We start from the raw sequence: 19,065 nt of genomic DNA, 5'->3' as shown, positions 1-19,065 counted from the left end.
GTTTTCATTTATGAGCTGGTGCATTATATAAGAAATGTTCATGCAAGGAGTGGGACTGGCAAATATCAGGAGCTGAATTCTGAACATATTAAGTTTCCAATGCCTTTAGACACTCAAGTAAACACATAAGTCTAGAGCTGAAGGAAAGTCCAAAGATATAAATTTAAGAATCATCAGCCAATAAATATTAAACCCATGAGATGAGATGACTCAGAGGGTGTTTGCCAACATTTGAGGTAGGGGAGCTGATGGGTATCTAATAAAAAAGACCAACAAAAAGATCAGAAAGGTGGAAAGGAGGTTAGGAAATTATGGTCCTATAAAAGCCTACTTACAAGAAAGTAATTTCAAACAGGAAAGGAGGATCAACTGTCAGATGCTGCTATTAAGGCATGAAAAATGAAGACTAGAAAATGACCAGTGGCCTTAATAATGCTGTGATCAATGGTACACTCGACAAAAGCAGTTCTGGCAGAGCAGTCAGAAAACTGATGTGGTCAGACTTGAGAAAACATAGATGATGATTTTCTAAAAGAGGAAAGAGAGCAACAAGGTGACAGCAAAAACAGAAATCAAAGCTAAGCGAGCTTCCTCTCCATTACCTTTTCAAGAACGGAAAAAGTAATGTGGTATATATGTTAACAGGAATGGTCAGACAGGGAGGGCAGAGCGAGCTGGGAAAGAAAGAAGAACTGAAGGCACGTGGCATGACAGATGGTTCTGGGGAACAGTTTGAAGAAACTGGCCTTAGCTAGAACATGGATATTTCTTCACAATAAAAGGAAGGTAGGCAAATGGTCATAAATAAAAGAAAAGAGAAGTGGAACAGGAACTTGGGAAGGTGTCATGATGGTTTCACTGTGTCCATGACAAGAAGCAAGACTATAAGCCGAGAAGTATAGACAAGAGCATGGAGGGATCTGAGAAAAGGAAAACAGCTCCCTCTGGGTTACACAATATCAACGTTTAATTCTTTTCATTTACAGCTTTTAAACTTTACACAATAAACAGGCATTAATATTTTTAATTAAAAATTTAGGCATATAACTATGAAATGAGGCCATGTGATAGAAGAAAAGTGGATGTAATATCAAGTTACAAAATTTAAAAAATGAACCAAATTACTAGTTCTATAGAAACATTTCTGCCATATTTGGGATATAAAGCAAAATTATTAACTTTAAGCTAAAGTTTTGATATCACCTATTTTTAAGATATTTTATATTTTTAAAAGTTTGACTTCAAAGATTTCTTCCATTTTTGTAAGCTACATTCTATTTTCAGGTTTTACCACAGTAACAACAAAATATATATGTATATAAAAAATATCTTACCATATCCACCAAGGCTACATAGAGGAACATGCCTGCAGTGACTGCGAAGATCCAAAGTGTGATGTTATTGGCATATTGACCAACGGCTGTGCCTATGAGCATGCCAATGTAAGCCATCATGGCAGAGAGGAGGTTGTATACAATTGCTTGCTTTACAGTCATGCCTGCTTTAAGAAGAACTGCAAAATCACCTGCAATTAAGACATGGAAGTTTTAAAACCACAGGATTTAAAAAAATTTTTTGAAAAAAAAAATTAAGAATAACATTTAAAAGATATATCTTTAATAACATTGTGTGGGGTAAGAGTTTGGGGATGATAGAACTGTTCTGATATTCTGATGGTGGTGGTTATACATATCTGTATACATGTTAAAATTCAAAGAACTATATACACAAGACACTTTTACTGTATGATAACAAAATAAAAGATTTTTTTTAACAAAAGAAGAAAAAAAAGAACCATCTCTTTTTGTAACAAGAGCTTTCTGTTTTGACTTCTGCTCTTTCTTCAAAGGGAAATGGCCCAAGTAAGAATATAGATCACAGGTTCTTTAAGTACATTTTATGCTGTTTCCATTTCTGCCCCCTCCCCCCATTAAACCTTAATTCTGAAAATCTTAGAAGTGGAAGAATAATGAACTTTCCCCACCATCTTCCTTGCTGCCACGATGGTGCACATGAATGTCCTGGCTGATGCTCTTTAAAGCATCAACAATGCCTAAAAGAGAATAAACACCAGGTTCTTAAAAGGTTGTGCCCCAAGTCACTGTCGGGTTCCTGTGATGATGAAGCATGGGTACACTGTTGATTGTGTAATCATCCATGATCACAGAGCTGAAGCAAGACAAAAACAAGAGGGAAAATCCAAGAATTCTTTTTCTAAAGACATATACACATACTAGTGCCTCAATGGATCAACAAACAAAACCAAGCTGATTTTTTTTCCCTTCAATGCATAAGACCCCAAACTGGAAACAACCTAAATGTCTTTCAGTGGATGAATGGATAAACAAAGTGACTCACCTTTGGGATGAATATTACTGAGCAATAAAAATTCATTTCCTGATATATATAGTAACATAGATGAATCTTTTAAAATTTTATTTTGGTAAATTCCACTAAAATAATGGAATTTATTCTGCCATATCCATACATGAACATAATTCGATCAATCTCATTACATGGATGAATCTTACATGCATTATGCCGAGTGAAAAAATCCAGATTCAAAAATCTATGTACAATCTCACTCACATGGTATTCTAGAAAAGGCAAAACTTCAGGGACACAAAGCATATCTTTGTCCAGAAGCTAAGGCCTAAGAGAATTTAGGGTGGTAATGAAATGGAGTTCTCAACTCTGTCTTAAGTTGCAATATTAGGAGGAAAATGACTAATTACTATTCAGGGAGATTATCAGTAGAACCATAAAAGTTCTGCTAGAGATAATACTCTTCAAACAGAAGGGTCAAAAGCACTGCTTTTAATTTTAGCAGGTTTTTGTTTTAGTTACTAAATGTACAAACATCCAATCAATTTTTGAACACTTAAGTATATGCTAAAAATGCATGATCTATTTCTTCTATACCTTGAGTTATGACTACAAAGTCCAAGCCTGTTGACAGCAAAGACACTGGTGACAAGGCATTATTTTTCCCTATTCCAACAAATTGCTACCAACCACAAAAGGCACTATTGCTCTGGAAAGTCAAGATGACACTCCAGAGGACTACAACTTCCAATGACTTTTAAATTGCCATTCTCTAGTTTCCACCTAATACTGTTCTTATACCTTTTCCCTTCAGATCCTAAATACTGCACCTTTTTTAAAAAGTTCATTTTTTATTTGTTTTAACTAGTTATACATTAGAATGCACTTTGATATATATAATGGAATATAATTTCTCTAAATACTGTACCTTAATTTTCCTGATGAGACTTGGGATTTAGTATCGACTTTTACCTCTTCTCTCCCCTGGCATTTGGTTAATTTCTCCTGTCTTTTTTCCCCTCAGCTTCCTCCAAGCTACCTAACTCTTTCCTCCACAAATTTTTATTCCATGTTTTCAGTAATTTGACAGTGCTCAAGGGTTAATTTTATTTAGCAGGGGATTATGTAATACAAAATGAGACTACAGGAGTGTCTTTTATTTATGAAATACATTGTTTCCTTTTAGAGTTTTATAATGGGGTTTTAAAAGGAGCATGTTTTAATACTCAATGAACCACCTGTCAAGACAAACCATATCAACTTTGTGGCTTCACTGTTATTGGATAATACAATGATTTTGTTCATTCTTAAGTAGCAACCAAACAGCACGAATTAACTACTCAAGATGCAGGTCTACTTAGTTTTAACTTTTAAAAATTAAGGCACAACTTACATAACTTTTATTGTGTGTTTTTTTTAATGTAGAGTTCTATGAATTTTTGACCAACACACATATCATTATACCCATAACTACCATCAAACTCTGGAACTGTTTCATTTCCACCATAAATTCCTTTAGACTGCTCACCCCTAGACAACCAAGGATCTGCTTTGTGTTATTCTTAAAAGTTCTGCTTTTTTCAGAACATCATGAATGGTACCATACGTAATGCATTTTTTGAGTCTGTATTTTTTCACTTAGCATAATACCTGTAACATTCATCCACATCTATATATAGAGATTATATATATTTTTCCTGATATATAATCTATCAGGAAAATACATTCTATTACTCAATAATATTCAATAGGTGCATCATATTTTATCGATTCACCATCTGAAATACATTTAGGTTGTTTGCAGTATTGGGTCCTTATGAAGAAAGTCACTATACTTACTCATAAATTGACTTTTGTGTTTTCATTTCTCTTGGGTAGATACTTAATAAATGGGACTGCTGGGCCATACGGTAAGTATGTGCATTTTCATCAGCAATGTATGAGAGTGCTAGCTGTTCCATATCCTTGCCAGACAATAATCACTAATCCAGCACTAAAACCTCAGGTTTATTTGCCATCTGTTCACCTTATTTAGTAAAATACCTATTTAAATCTTTTGCCCATTTTGCAGGAAGGAGGCTGGGTTGTCTTCCCATAACTAAATTGAGAGTTCTTCAAATATTATGGCCCTAAAGACCTTTTGTCAGATATGTATTTTGCAAGTAATATTTCCCTGTGACTTGTCTTTTTATTCTCTTAACAGTGTCTTTTGTGAAGCTGTTAATTTGTATGAAGTCCATTTGTATTAAACTTTTTTCCTTAGCTGATCTTGCCTTCAGTGCCGTGGAACAGTTTGCCTAACCCAAGAACACACAGACATTCTCCTATGTTTTCTTTTAGAAATGTTACATTTTTTAATTCTCCATTCAGATAGATGATCTATTTTGAGTTTGTTTTTGTCTATGGGGCAAAGTGCAAAGGGTTTTTTTTTTGCAAATGGATATCCAAGTGTTACAGCCTCTTTGGTTGACAAGACTTTCTATATAGAATTTCCTTTATGCTTCTGTTGAAAATAAACTGCAAATATATGAAGGCTCTAAACTATTCCACTGATATATGTCTCTATTGTTTTACAATCCCAACTGTTTCAAAATCACCTTAGTTGTCCTTTTACAAAATTTTCTGTCTATTCAAGTTCCTTTCCCTTTCCATATAAAAATTCTTTAAAGCTCACATACTTTGCAAAAGAGTCTGCAGGGTTTTTGACAAAGCTATTGAATTAACATGAACATACTACATCTATGAGAATTAACATCTCAACAATATTGAGTCTTCTGGTCCATGAACCTGGTATCTCCTTCAACAGCATTTTAGTTGATTGTGGTTTTCAGTATACAGATTCTATCCATATATGGTTTAGACTAGAGCTAGATAATTCATGTTTTTAGAGCTATTACAAACAGTACTTACTCTAGATAGGGCAGAGGGGTGGGAGGGAAAGGGAGGCGGCATGGGGTTAGAAATGATGGTGGAAATGTGATGGACATTATTATCCAAAGTACATGTATGAAGACATGAATTGGTGTGAATATACTTTGTATACAATCAGAGATATGAAAAAATGTGCTCCATATGTGTAATATAAATTGTAATGCATTCCGATGTCATATATAAATTAAAAAAAATAAAAAATTCTATTTCCAATTACAGACTGCATAAACAGTACCATTTTATATAATAATCTTTATGTCAAGATTATTATAGATTTCACTTAAAAATCTATCTTTGTCCTACTCTTATTTCAGATTATAAATTCTCAAAGGTTTTTGCATATTTTCTCCACCTCCCTTCTCAGTAAAAATCTGTTTAAACATTTCAAAAGTACGTCAAAGGATCCCAGAACTGTAATTTATATGGAACATGTAAGTTTATTCATCAATTGATGAATTAAACTTCTTTCTTTCTGCTGACAAGGAGCATCATTAGGACAATGAATGAGGTGTTTGCCAAAGCTACTGAATTAACATGATCCAATATTATAACTACATTAATTATTGATATTTTTGAAACAAGAATATATTTTAAGATTTTTATCCTTAAGTAATGCTTATTTATATACATGAGAATTCCATATAAATCTATACAATGACTGTTTAATTGTTTCCAGACAATTTAGCAAATTATGGAAAATTTATTTTGGATTTCAGTTTAACCCTTAGTGTACTTGAGAGGAAAAGGAAAACATTATAAGCAATCTAACTTTCTGAGCTATCTAAAAATATGGCATTTATTTATCAAAATGTTATTTGAAGCTGAAATATATTATGCAACATCAAGAAGAGAATTTAGATTACATATTCTTCTAGATTAACCCCAATTTCATTCCCCTTTCTAAACTTTTTTTACAGGCCTTCTTATAAATTACTTTTCATATGCTTATAACAGTTGCTTACTGAAGGAGTGTGTGAAAAAAGGGAGAGAATGCAACAAAGGAATATTGTAACTTACTTATACAGCTACAGTTTGGCAAAAATAGAAGTGTACAGACCTAATAAGCCAGGCAATTTCACCCATTACCACACTTGAGGGTAACATTTTCATGGGCATGCTACTTCCTCAATGGTTTAAATTTCTTCATGCCTCTTAAGAGTGAATCTCCCTGAGCTTTCTATCATTCTAAGGTTCTAAGGGTTGTTCATATCATATTCCTAACCAAATAAAAACAATGTATTGTCTCTAATGTACTGAAATATAATTTAAATACTCAGTTTTCTTTGGGATGTGACGTTAGTAAGAAAATCTTGTAAGAGTTTTAAGAATTCACAATCAAAAACATAATTAGGGCAAAGAGATTTAATTAAATAAATTTTCCTGAAATGTGATCTATTATTGCTTTGTCAACATCTTAAACTATTAAGTGGGTAAACAACTTCTTTCTTATTAACCCACCATGCTATTTCAGTCTATAGAGGAATGATTTTCCCCGAGCTTAGAAGTTCTGAGGAAGATGCTTCTCTGCCCATATCCACATCCTGTTCCTGCCCAAGTAAATAAAAATAGATGATCTAAGTAGGGACTTTCACCTGGTCCTATTTTACAAAACTACCCCATTGTTGTGCCTTCAAGGGAAAACATAGGATTTATGATCATGTTTTTACTTCCGTTATTTACAGTTGGTGCTTCACTTCATGAAGTCACACTTACTTCCTTTTTGACAAAGTTCAGTAAACTTTGTGCTAATTTTCTTCTCAAAGCAGCGGCAACATCTCAATGTCTGGTTTGGGGGACAAAACAGGTAGATACTTGAGGTCTGAATGGTTGAGTGACCCAAGAAGGTTCTCTAATCCAGGATTTTTCCCAGAGTTCTGCATTGGATTTCAAGGGCTGGCTTACACATTAATTGATATAGTGCATTTGTTCTCCACATTGCTGGAATATCTCATGTCATTCCTTCAATGACAAAGGAGTAAGCAGCAAGAAAGCAACTATCATTCATCTCTAAAATTCATTGTTTTCAATTCTGTGCCATACTAGATTCCTCCAGAGCTAGGACAATTCAATAAAACCACATTTAAACACAAAGTGGCCTGACATGTTTCATTTAGGGGCACTGGATAGATGACCAGGAAGGTTAATTAGAGGTTTTCCTAGTATGCAATGGATGGATATGTGTGTGACAATACAAATCTATTACTAGTAGTTTTTTTTTTTTTTTTTAACAGTGAAAGATTGAAATATGAGGACAAATGTTATTCATATTAAAAAGCTGATAGAAAATCCTGATTTGTTTTGCTATGGAGTTGGGCTAACATCAGTATGTGCACATTAAAAATCCTATAGCTTAAGAAATGGAACATCTATAAAAAGAAATACACTAAGTACCAAAAGGAAGATCACCCAGAGAAAGTGATAAATTTTAGAGGGAAGAGTAATATAAGGTATAGGGTAGTAAGTGACAGTAATGAAGATGGAGAAAGTAAGAGTCATACTTAACATGATAAATTAGGGATAGAGGTATTGACAAATCAAGAAGGATGGTATCATCAAAGTAAAAGATTCAGGTACTCATACAGCCTGTCTGGAAAACTGTGTTTAGGTGAAGTAGAAAATATGCAATAGGATGTATTATGAGGAAGACTGGAAAGGTAAGCAGAGGGCAGAAATGAAGGCCACTGTAATGAAACCAATGAATCTAGCTTTACTTTATACATAAAGGAGGCAACTGAAGACTCTGATTACATAAGCACATCTCATTTAAGAAGCTATACCTGGTAATAAGGCATATGAGACAGAACAAAATGAAGCCAGAAATGTACAACTGTGGAAATTGACCAAGTAAAACACAACAAAGGCAGCAATGACCTCGTATGGGGAAAGGATTATGGAATAAAACCAAGACTTACCATAATGTGCCCAAAGTTGGCAAGGTAAACAAAACCATAGGAATTCAGCCCTACAGAACAGATGCTAAGTGTGTACTAATACATTGCTCTGCTTTTTGTAGGGTGATACTGATTTTTAAGCAAATTCTATTAATAAATAAACTTTCTTAACAACAAGCAAATAAGGTTACTACCAATCAAGGCAATTATATAATCAAATTAATAATGACATTTCATAGCCAGATCTGAGTTTTCAAAAATAAATTAAATTAGAAAGAGCACATGAAGAAACTCCTCGGATTCTTAAAATGTGGAGTTCTTTTATTTTGAATTAATGCCATCTCCACTTCCCTCGAATGTTTTCTATATGAATGCATGTTCACATCTTTAACTATAATTAAAGAGAAACACACAAAGAGAAATTAGATACTGGATGATTAATAAATATCAAATAAAACAACAAAGCAATATTTTACATTTATTAAGTCCACAAAACCAAGCAATTCAGTTAATGATAAATTTTGGCAAAGATATGGCAACATTAGGTATTGCTGGCTGGAAATTACACCAGTGAAGCCAATGAATCTAGCTTTACTTGGATAATGATATGGTATTTCTTAGGTATGCATGTTTAGGACTCATCAATTCTGTCCCTTGAATATGCATAAAATATGTTCTCACAAGATCAGTAAGTATTACATTTACAGATGTTCAATGTACCGTTATTTGTGGTGGCCAGAAATTAAAAGGCCACAAGGTATATATCTAACACAAGGTGCTAACTATGCAAAAAGTGGTGAATGCATACCTTTAAGTACTGGTAAAAATAATAATTTAAATCAATTCACGGTAACTGAGTAGAGTTTAAAAACACAATGGTAGTAACATAAGGTAATAAACAGAATGGGATATAAACATCATACTATTTATATAAAAATGCGTGCATATAAATACCCATACATATTCCTTGGATCATATAACAATGATTACACAATAAACATAAGAAAATGATAAGTCTATAACAGGGAAAGAGAAGTGAATAGGAAGATAAAGGAGAAAGCCCAACCTAAATAGAAAATTGTGCATTTTTAGTATTAGAGGAAAAAAATCTATTAATCAATGAGAGAACATTAAAAAATATTTTTAAGTGGTTTTAAAAATTAATTTTGGGGCATTAAGGTCCACTTTTTTAAAACACATGAAAAATTAATGTTGAGATTTTGGGGTATTAAGATTACACAATATTAAAATAAACATACACACACATACATATAATATGTGTGTGTCTATGTGTATATACATATAAAATAAAGAATCATCAAACCTCATGCTTAAGAGGATTAGAAGTTAATAACACTACTCCAAACCCTTGGTGCTAGTGCTAGTCAAGACTGTAGTCCAATTTCTTTCATAATTATCCAGTACACTTTTGGGGACAGTATCTTTCTATATTTAAGAAGAAAAGACTGCCTTACACACATCTAGGCCAACTTCCAATTATGCAGTCTGTGCACTTTGCCTTGATTCTTTTAAAAATATAAATAGTTTGCATGGTATATGAAACAAAATCAAAAGTGGGTTACCAGTAAAATCAGGTACTTAAGAAACAATACTTTTTTAAACATTATGTTCAGTGAACTGGTCATAATTTATGATTCTTTTTTTTTTAAAGATAGAGAGAAGAGAGAGAGAGAGAGAGAGAGAGAAAATTTTTTATTATTTATTTTTTAGTTTTAGGCGGACACAACATCTTTTGTTTGTATGTGATGCTGAGGATCGAACCCTGGCCGCACACATGCCAGGCGAGCGCGCTACCACTTGAGCATCACATCCCCAGCCCTGATTCTTTCATATAATAACATAATGATGTTCCTGAATGCAAAGGAAAGCACACAGAAATAAACATTTCATGAATCTTAAGAAACACATTTTTTTTCATATTTTATGTCAGGATATACAATTACAATTAACGACACCTCACAGTTGTTATTTTGGCCATTTTTTGTTTTAACATCTCTGAAGTATGGAGTGTCTACAATTGGAAAGTCTTGGATTTGAAGAAATCTGGTAAAAATTCTTAAGGTTATATTACCTAATTCATGTGGCAGTTCATGACAGAAGACAGCTATAGAAGTACTGATTCCTCCTGTCAATCCAGCACTGAAAGCCGCTCCTGAGGAAGATTTAAAACAAAAACAAGTGATATTGCAGCTCTTCTGTTTTTCCATTTTTATTAATGATGACTGGTTGTCTCTTCTGCATATCTAAGTTAATTTCACTTATATGCATAACTCACCCATTTTACATACTAGAGTTTTTGAAAATATAGTGAGTACATATTCTGAGTCTACCAGAAGAATCCTTTAGTATTAATAGCTACTGTAGATGTAAAAATATAGTCAGCTTTCTGAAAGAAAGCAAAGCCTGCTTTTGGGCAATTAATAGTCTCTCTCAAAGATAGTCACATATCGATCACATTTAATGTTCTCCTAAAATGGTAAGATGAGTTTACATTAGCAAAATTCTAATGTATTTGCCAAGCACAATGGTGCATGCCTGTAATTCTAGTGACTCAGGAGGCTGAGACAGGAGGATCACAAATTCAAGACCAACATCAACAACTCGGCAAGGCCCTAAGCAACTTAGTAATATCCTATTTAAAAAAAAAAGAAGGCTGGAATGTGGCTCACTCATTAAGCACCCCTGAGTTCATTCACTGGTACCAAAAATATTATAATATATTTGAATGTATTATAATGTATTATTATCACGATTTTTCGTGTTGTAAATATTTTCTTCACCTTTTCAAAATGAAAAAACTCCACGATTGAAATTAAACTGTTTTCTTTTAGGGAATATACAAATGTATTTGAAAATGTAACATTAAAATAGCTTTTTCAATAAAGTGACTATCCTTTGAGAAATCAAGTTATTTAAGAAGTATATTATACACATTTGTTTAATTTCCAAAAAATAAAATAAATGAACACTGAAATTTTACCTTTAATTTCCAAATACATCTGTAAAACATGAAAACACATCCTTTGGAAAAACTAAATGACACAGTAATACATACTAGTACATTTGTTAATAAGCTCTACATAAATTTTAGTCTTATGAATTATAGTTCATAGGATTATATGGACATATTGAAAGAAGAAAAGCATCTTTAAAGAACAACAAATTAGCCAGGTGTGATGGCCCATGTATGTTATCCCACCTACTTTGGAGGATGAGGCAGAATGATTGGAAATTTTAGGCCAGCCTGTACAACTTAGTGAGACTCTATCTCAAAATTTTAAAAGGGCTGTGGTACAGCTCAGTGGTAGAGCTCTTGCCTAACAGTATGGAAGGTCCTGGGTTCAATCCTTAATACTGAAAAAAAAAAACAAAAAAAAAAAAACAAAATTTATAACCCAACTTTCAAGTATAGTCCACTTACCAATTGCCAGCCCATCACTGAAGTTGTGGATGCCATCCCCCATGATTACCATCCAGGCTATATTGGCTATTCCTGTTTCTTTCAGATCTGATCCAGAATGACAGGGACCATGTGAATGATGAGAATGTTTGTGGTGCCACTGATGATTATGTTTTCTCAGCACAGTTTTATTCTCATCATGGTGGTTATGTGCAGTAGCATGGAGATCATGCTCATGAATGGTATGTAATCCATCACTGTGAGAATGGTCCATGATTTTCTCCTCTTCTATACAAAGGTAGTTCTTAGGAGGGGATTCTTGTTGGCCTTCTAAATCTGTCAGTTCAGTTTCATTAAGTCGATCTTCAGAAACAACTGAGTCATCGGTTCCTAAATTATAGGAGAGATGTTTTATAAGTAAATGCATGAATATTTGCTCATTTTTAAACCCAGACAGAGCAGCAATGCAATGAACATTTCTTAAGTGAATATAAGTCTGATAAATATACTTCCCTAAAACTATTTAGAAACAATTCCCACAAAACAATGTTTTTGGAAACTCATCAACTAAATAACTAGATAAAATAAACCCAAAATGTTCAGAGAAAGGAATCTTAGTGGTAACTCACTCTAGCCACTTCTTATTTAAAAAACAAAGACAAATAAAATTTACAAAACTTTCCCAAGTCATACAGTTAGTTGATGGTAAAGTTCTTTATATCCCTCAATGCTCCACCTATATGACAATGCTACTGAGAAAGATCATTGGTAGAATGAAGTTCAGAATCCCATGCAGGGAAGAAACATGTGATAAGGAACTTTTTTCTTAACTGAGGATGACCTTTCAACTAGTTTTTCAAAGCTCTTTTTTTATGACAGAGACCCTGATACTTCCCAATTGTATTCTGGGGCAGAGTTATACCATTAGATTCTAAGACTGCTAATTTTTTTGCAGAAAATCATTGATACCATCAGGGAAATAAGTTGAAACAGAAAATGAGAAAATTAGGTTAAAAAACATTTTTTTATGTTCCCCTGAAAACTAAGCTACCTCACTCATCACCTACAACAATCAGAATACAAACAGAGCAAATTTTAATAAAGACTAAGGCCATGCTCCTTCAAGCACAAAGGCAATTTTCCTTTTTCCACCTTAAACCAATCATATTTAAAAGATAAAGAGATTTCACATTGTCAAGAAGTAAAACACCAACTCACTACCTAGAAAGACTTTGATTTCCTCAAATATTTTTTCCTTAAGCTAGAAGTGCAAAATGTTTCTTGCCCCATAATGTTCTTGGCCCACTTTCAGCATAAGGGTGAAATTAACTAAACAAATCATAAGACACAAGAAATATTTACATTTAAGAAAAACAGCTTAGAAACTAGTATTAGGGAAGCCACAAGGACAAAAAATTTTAAACAACACAGGTGCAGTTTAGACGCAATTTTTATATCTTAAGAGTTTCTCTTTAGTTAGAACTGTTGATACCAGCAAGAGGCTTGAGTTGAAGCCAGTCAGCGTCTGGTGTGTTGTTTAATTTATGATCTGAAAGCTTCCTTCCAATAGTTGATTCTTCTGTGCTCTGCTTGATAAACCATTTCTGTTTTCCCTGGGGGAAAAATTCTGATATTAGTAAAATCTGTATCCACAATTAGCAACAATATCACCTTGTTAACACCTATTGGGGACAACTGGTATTAACTTTATACATAAATCACTTAGAAAAGAAGAAAAAAAAATTTGAGAGTTATCAAGGGATCTAAATAGATGAAAAATCCAACCAAATGTGTGTACTGATTGATTGATTTTTGTAGTATTGGGGATTGAACCCAGAGTTGCTCTACCACTGGGCTACATCTCGAGCCTTTTTATTTTGAGAAAGAGTCTTGCTAGGTTGCTGAGGCTGGCCTCAAATTTGTAATCCTCCTGTCCCAGCCTCCTGACTGGCTATTACAAACATGTACCAAAATGCTTGACTTAAACTTTCATATTTTAACAAATACTAAGCTAAGAGGTTCAAGTAATCTACATTAAAGAATACAATGCACAGTATTAAATGTAACAGAAAAGTTAAAAAAATTAAAGCTTATTCATTCGAATTTTACTCTGTGCTTGATGCAATTTCTTATTGCCCTGATTATACCATAATGAAAAGAGTCATACTTCAGGTATATCCTAAATTTGTAGTTCTCTTCTTTCAGAGGTTCTAACTATATGGTGCGGCATTTTCTTGTTGGTTTTATTTATAGGCCTTAATGATGTGTCAGGCTTAAGTGAGCTTATATGGCTAGCTAGGCATGAAGCAGTCTCCAAAGACAGCTACCACCCACTTCCTCGTTCCTGTATGACTATTTCGCTGTACACGTAAGGAGGTGGAGTTTATCCTCTGCCCTAGACTTTGGCTGTCCTTCTGACTTATTCTGATTGATAGAATGAAGTAGTCAGTGCCTGTTCCAGGACTAGTCTTAAAAGGGCCAGGAAGCCTTTGCTTTTGCTCAGTGAGGCCAGCCATAAAACCTGTGAAGTAGTTTAATCTTGACTCTGAGGAGACATCAGGTGGAGGAGCAGTAAGATAGAAGTGAAGCACCTTTCAGCTCTACCCTGACCAGCCCAGCAGCCAGACTGAAAGCTCCCTTTCAATACACAAACTGATCCTTCTGAGAAGCCTGTCAAGTATCTGTTCTATTTAAATACAATTAATTCTCTTTCTTCAAAAAAAAGTTGTGCAAATGCCAAATGTCTTCTTTGATATAAGGAGAGTAACTAAGAACAGAGTAGGGACGAAGAGCAGGAGAAGAAGATTAACATTAAACAGGGATGAGAGGTGGGAGGGAAAGGGAGAGAGAAGGGAAAATGCATGGAAATGGAAGGAGACCCTCAGAGTTATACAAAAGTACATACAAGAGGAAGTGAGGGGAAGGGGAAAAATAATATAAGGGGGACAAACGAATGTCAGTAGAGGGAGCAGAGAGAGAAGAGGGGAGGGGAGGGGAGGGGAGGGGGGATAGTAGAGGATAGGAAAGGCAGCAGAATACAACAGACATTAGTATGGCAATATGTAAATCAATGGATGTGTAACTGATGTGATTCTGCAATCTGTATATGGGGTAAAAATGGGAGCTCATAACCCACTTGAATCAAATTGTGAAATATGATATATCAAGAACTATGTAATGTTTTGAACAGCCAACAATAAAAAATTTAAAAAAAAAAAAAAAAAGGGAAAACTAAACAAAGCAAAAAAAAAAAAAAAAAAAAAAGTTGTGCCCTTTTCCAGTTGTGTACTTACTGTCTTGTTCATCTAAAGAACAGGCAGTGATTTATCTAGACAAATCCTTTCCTTGGATACATTTGAAGAGTTCCTTCCTAGATCTGGAGACCTCTCCCAGCCCCAACCCAACCAAAGGTTTTCCTTTCAGTTTTTTATTTTCCAAATTTCAAATTTACAAAAAAAGCTGTCATGTTTTGGAACTTCCATTCTCTTACATCAATTTTCTTCCCTTTTAAAATGTATTTAATTTCACCAGTAAATTGGGGCCCAAAATAAGATGGAGGAAAAAAAAAAAACTTATTTAGGGCCAGGGTTGTTGCTCAGTGGTAGAGCACTCATACCTAGTACAAGTGAGGACCTGGGTTCGATCCTCAGCACCACATAAAAATAAATAAAGATATTGTGTTCAACCAAAAAATAAATAAATATTAAAAAAATAACAACTTATTTATCCCTTAAAGCAAGAATTATATTCTATACTTGCCGGTAAACTACACCGTCCCTAATACTATATGCTGCTTGTCCCTAATACTATATGCTGCTTCAATGTTAGAGTTGTACACATTTGGAGAAAATAACTAGGACTTTAACTTCTTTACATATATTGCAATATATACTTTATTACAGTGATGAGCTTTTTTCTACTAACACGTATTAATTGTACATATTAATGGGGTTCAGTTTCAAAACATGAACACAGTGCTTGCTGATCAAATTGGAGAAATTAACATTTTCCTCTCCTTGTTTTTGTTTGAATCCCATGAACTCCTCTCTTCTAGATCTTCATAAAGCATACACTAGGTTCATGTGAACTGCAGTCACCCTGTGTTGCTGAACACAGAATTCACTCCTCCATCCAACTGTGCTGTGGTACCTGCTGTCCTACTCTCTGCTCCGTACAACGTCTGGCAATCACTATTTCACATTCAAGCAGGTGTTTTTAATTTCCACAACAGAATATGTGATACTTATCTTTCTGTGTCTGGCTTATTTCATTTAACATAATGTCTTCCAATTCTACCCATTTTGCTACAAATGGCAATTTAATTCTTTTCTATGGCTTAACAACATTCTATTTCGTATATACATATTCTTTTTCATTCATCTATTGATGGGCACCTAGGTTGATTCCACATCTGAGCTACTGTGAATAGTGCTGCAATAAATATGGGCATGCAGGTATCTCATTAGTAGGTTGATTTCATTTCCTTTGCATAAATGCTAAAAGAGGGATAGCTGAAGTCATACAGTACATCTATTTTTAGTTTTCTGAGGAGCCTCCATACTGTTCTCCATAATGGCTATCCTAATTTATCCATCAACACTGTAGAAGAGTTCCTTTCTCTCTACATCCTCATCAGAAATTGTCACTTTTTGTTGTCTGGATGATAGCCATTCTAACAGGGATAACTCATTATAATATATATGTTTTTCCTTCTTGGTGATGCTGGAGCTTGAACCCAGGGCTTCATGCATGCTGAGCATGCATTCTACCAATGAGTTACATGCCCACCCTTCAAAGTAATTGTGAGTCATATTTCCCTGGTGACTTAAGCTTATTTTTTCATGTATTTCTTAAGAAGTTAATTCATGTCATATGTCCATTTTTTACAATTAAAAATATTAAAACATAAAAACTGTACATATAGTATATCATGTTATATTTCAATACATGGATACATTGTATAATGTTTAAATAAGGATAAGTATATTTATTTCCTCAAGCTTTTATTATTTCTTTATGAAAAGAACTTACAAAATTCATGTGCAGTACATTATTTATGGTCACCCTCCTGTGCAACAGCACACCAGAACTTCTCATTCCTATCTAACTGTAACTTAGTATTCACTGGCCAACATTTCCTCATTCCTCCCCCATCCCACCTCCACATGAGTGAACTCTGAAATTCTACTTCTTATTATGCCTGAGTTATTGGTTTATTTCACTTAACATAATAATCCCTAGCTCCATCCATGTTATCACAAATGACAAAACTTCTTTATTTTTAAGGTCGAATAATATTCCATTGTGTATATATGCCATACATGTATACATACAATTTCCATATGTGTATATATACAATTTCTTTTTTCACCTAAGTGAGGGACACAGGTTGTTTTTCTTTCTTGGTGATTATGAATAGTGCTACAATGAACATGAGAGTGCAGAGATCTCTTTGATATACTAATTTCATTTCCTTTGGATATATACCCAGTAGTTGAATTGCTCAATCTTGATAGTTGTATTTTTAATTTTCTGAGGGACCTCCATACGGTTTTCCCTAATGACTATAATAAATTACAATCCCATCAATACTGTGCAAAGATTCCCTTTTCTACATATATCCTTTGCCAATATTTGTTATCTTTAGTATTTTTGATAGTAGCCATTCTTACTGGGGGGGGATCTCATGCATTTGTGTGTTGGGGATCAAACCCAGAGTGTCACACATGCTGGGCAAGTGCTTTATCACTGAGCTATATCCCCAGACCTATCACTGTGGTTTTGATATGCATTTCCTTCATGATTTGTGATGCTGAGCTTTTTTCTTTTTCATGTACCTATATCCCTGGCCCTATTTAAAAACTAGACCACTTCTGTGTTATTGTGAGTTCCTATGTATCCTGGATATTAATCCTTTGTCAGATGAATAGTCGGCAAATATTTTCTTTCATTCTATAGTTATCTCTTTCCTCTGTTGTTTCCTTCACTGTGCAAAAGCTTTTCAGTTTGCTGTAATACCATTTTTCAATTTTTGCTTTTTTGTGCTTTTGATTTTTGTGCTTTTTGGGGTCATATCTAGAAAAACAATTGTCCATAACAATGTCTTTAAGTATCTCCATGTTTTCTTCTGATAGGCTCATACTTTGGGGTCTTATGTTTAGGTCTCTGCTCCATTTTGAGTTGATTTTTGCATAGGATGAGAGATAGGGGTCAAGTTTCAATCTTCTGCATATGAATGTCATTTTCCCAGTACCATTTATTGTGGAAACTGTCCTTTTTCCAATATATGTTTTGTGTTGCCTTTATCGGGAATCAGTTGACTGATGTGTAGGTTTATTTCTAGATCTCCATTCTGTTCCAATGGTCTAGGTGTTTTCATGCAAGTACCATGATGTTTTGGTTACTATTGTTCTGTAGTATGTCTTGAAATAGGTTTTATTTTTTTTTCTTTGGCAGGTACAAAAGTTTTATTGAGAGAACACCAATAAAGGGTAAAGGGAAGGAAGCAGGATGGGGTGAAGAGGAAAAAGCCAGATCACAGCACAGATCTTTCACTTGGATATGCTATGGGGGAATAGCAGAAACTTGATTAAGAAGAGCTTTTGATTGTGGTTCAGTTGTTAAAAAAAAACAGATGGTTGAGATTTGAGTGGGGTGCTTGCATGGGTGCCATGATGGGTAGCAAAGGAGATGAATTTCTTTTTTTCCTTTTAGAAATATATGACAGTAGAGTGTATTTTGACATATTATAAATTCATGGAGTATAACTTTTTCTAATTAGGATCCCATTCTTGTGGTTGTACATGACGTGGAACTTTGCTGGCAGTGTATTCATATATGAACATAGGAAAATTATGTCTGGTTCATTCTATTGTCTTTCCTGTGCCCATCCCCCCTGCCTTTGCTTCATTCTCCTTTGTCTAAACCTCTGAATTTCTATTCTCTTCCTCCCTCACTTGTTGTGCATTAGAGAGAACATATCAGAAAGAACGTTAGGCCTTAGAGTTTTTTGGATTGGTTTATTTCACTTAGCATGATATCTCCAGTTCCATTTCATTTACCAGCTAATGCCATAATTTCATTCCTCTTTAGACTTGAGTAATATTCCATTGTGTTATACCTCATTTTCTTTATCTATTCATTTGTTAAAGGGCACCTAGGCTGATTTCATAGCTGATCTATTGTGAATTGAGATGCAATAAACATTGATGTGGCTGTATCACTGTAGTATGCTGATTTAAGTCCTTGGTGTATGCACTGAGGAGTGGGAGGAGTAGGATAAATGGATAAAATGGTGGTTCTATTCCAAGTTTCCTAAGGAATCTCCATACTGCTTTCCAGAGTGGTTCCACCAATTTGCAGTCCCACCAGCAATGTATGAGTAGACTTTTTTCCCCACATCCTTGACAACATATATTGTTATCTGTATTCTTGGTAATTGGCATTCTGATTGGAGTGAGATAGAATCTCAATGTAATTTGAATTTGCATTTCTCTA

The 19,065-nt window shown here is 34.2% G+C and overlaps 1 protein-coding gene across 3 annotated transcripts in view; it reads right to left on the bottom strand.

The window, feature by feature from the left end:
• Positions 1–19,065, bottom strand: part of Slc39a10 (solute carrier family 39 member 10) — a 141,871-nt gene that overhangs the window by 4,571 nt on the left and 118,235 nt on the right. For all 3 annotated transcript variants that reach the window (XM_046447274.2, XM_058580337.1, XM_046447273.2), the window contains 4 exons: positions 13,061–13,181; positions 11,590–11,958; positions 10,240–10,320; positions 1,335–1,525 (listed from right to left, as the gene is read on the bottom strand). In XM_046447274.2, the coding sequence (XP_046303230.1) occupies positions 1,335–1,525; positions 10,240–10,320; positions 11,590–11,958; positions 13,061–13,181 (762 nt within the window). The remainder of the gene's footprint in view (positions 1–1,334; positions 1,526–10,239; positions 10,321–11,589; positions 11,959–13,060; positions 13,182–19,065) is intronic.

This window comes from Marmota monax, unplaced genomic scaffold (genome assembly GCF_021218885.2).
Source record: "Marmota monax isolate L192 unplaced genomic scaffold, Marmota_monax_Labrador192_F-V1.1 WCK01_AAM20220418_F8-fsc00007, whole genome shotgun sequence".
Taxonomy (NCBI): Eukaryota; Metazoa; Chordata; class Mammalia; order Rodentia; family Sciuridae; genus Marmota; species Marmota monax.
The sequence above is the reverse complement of the archived record's forward strand: the minus strand, read 5'-3'. Positions and strand labels throughout refer to the sequence as shown.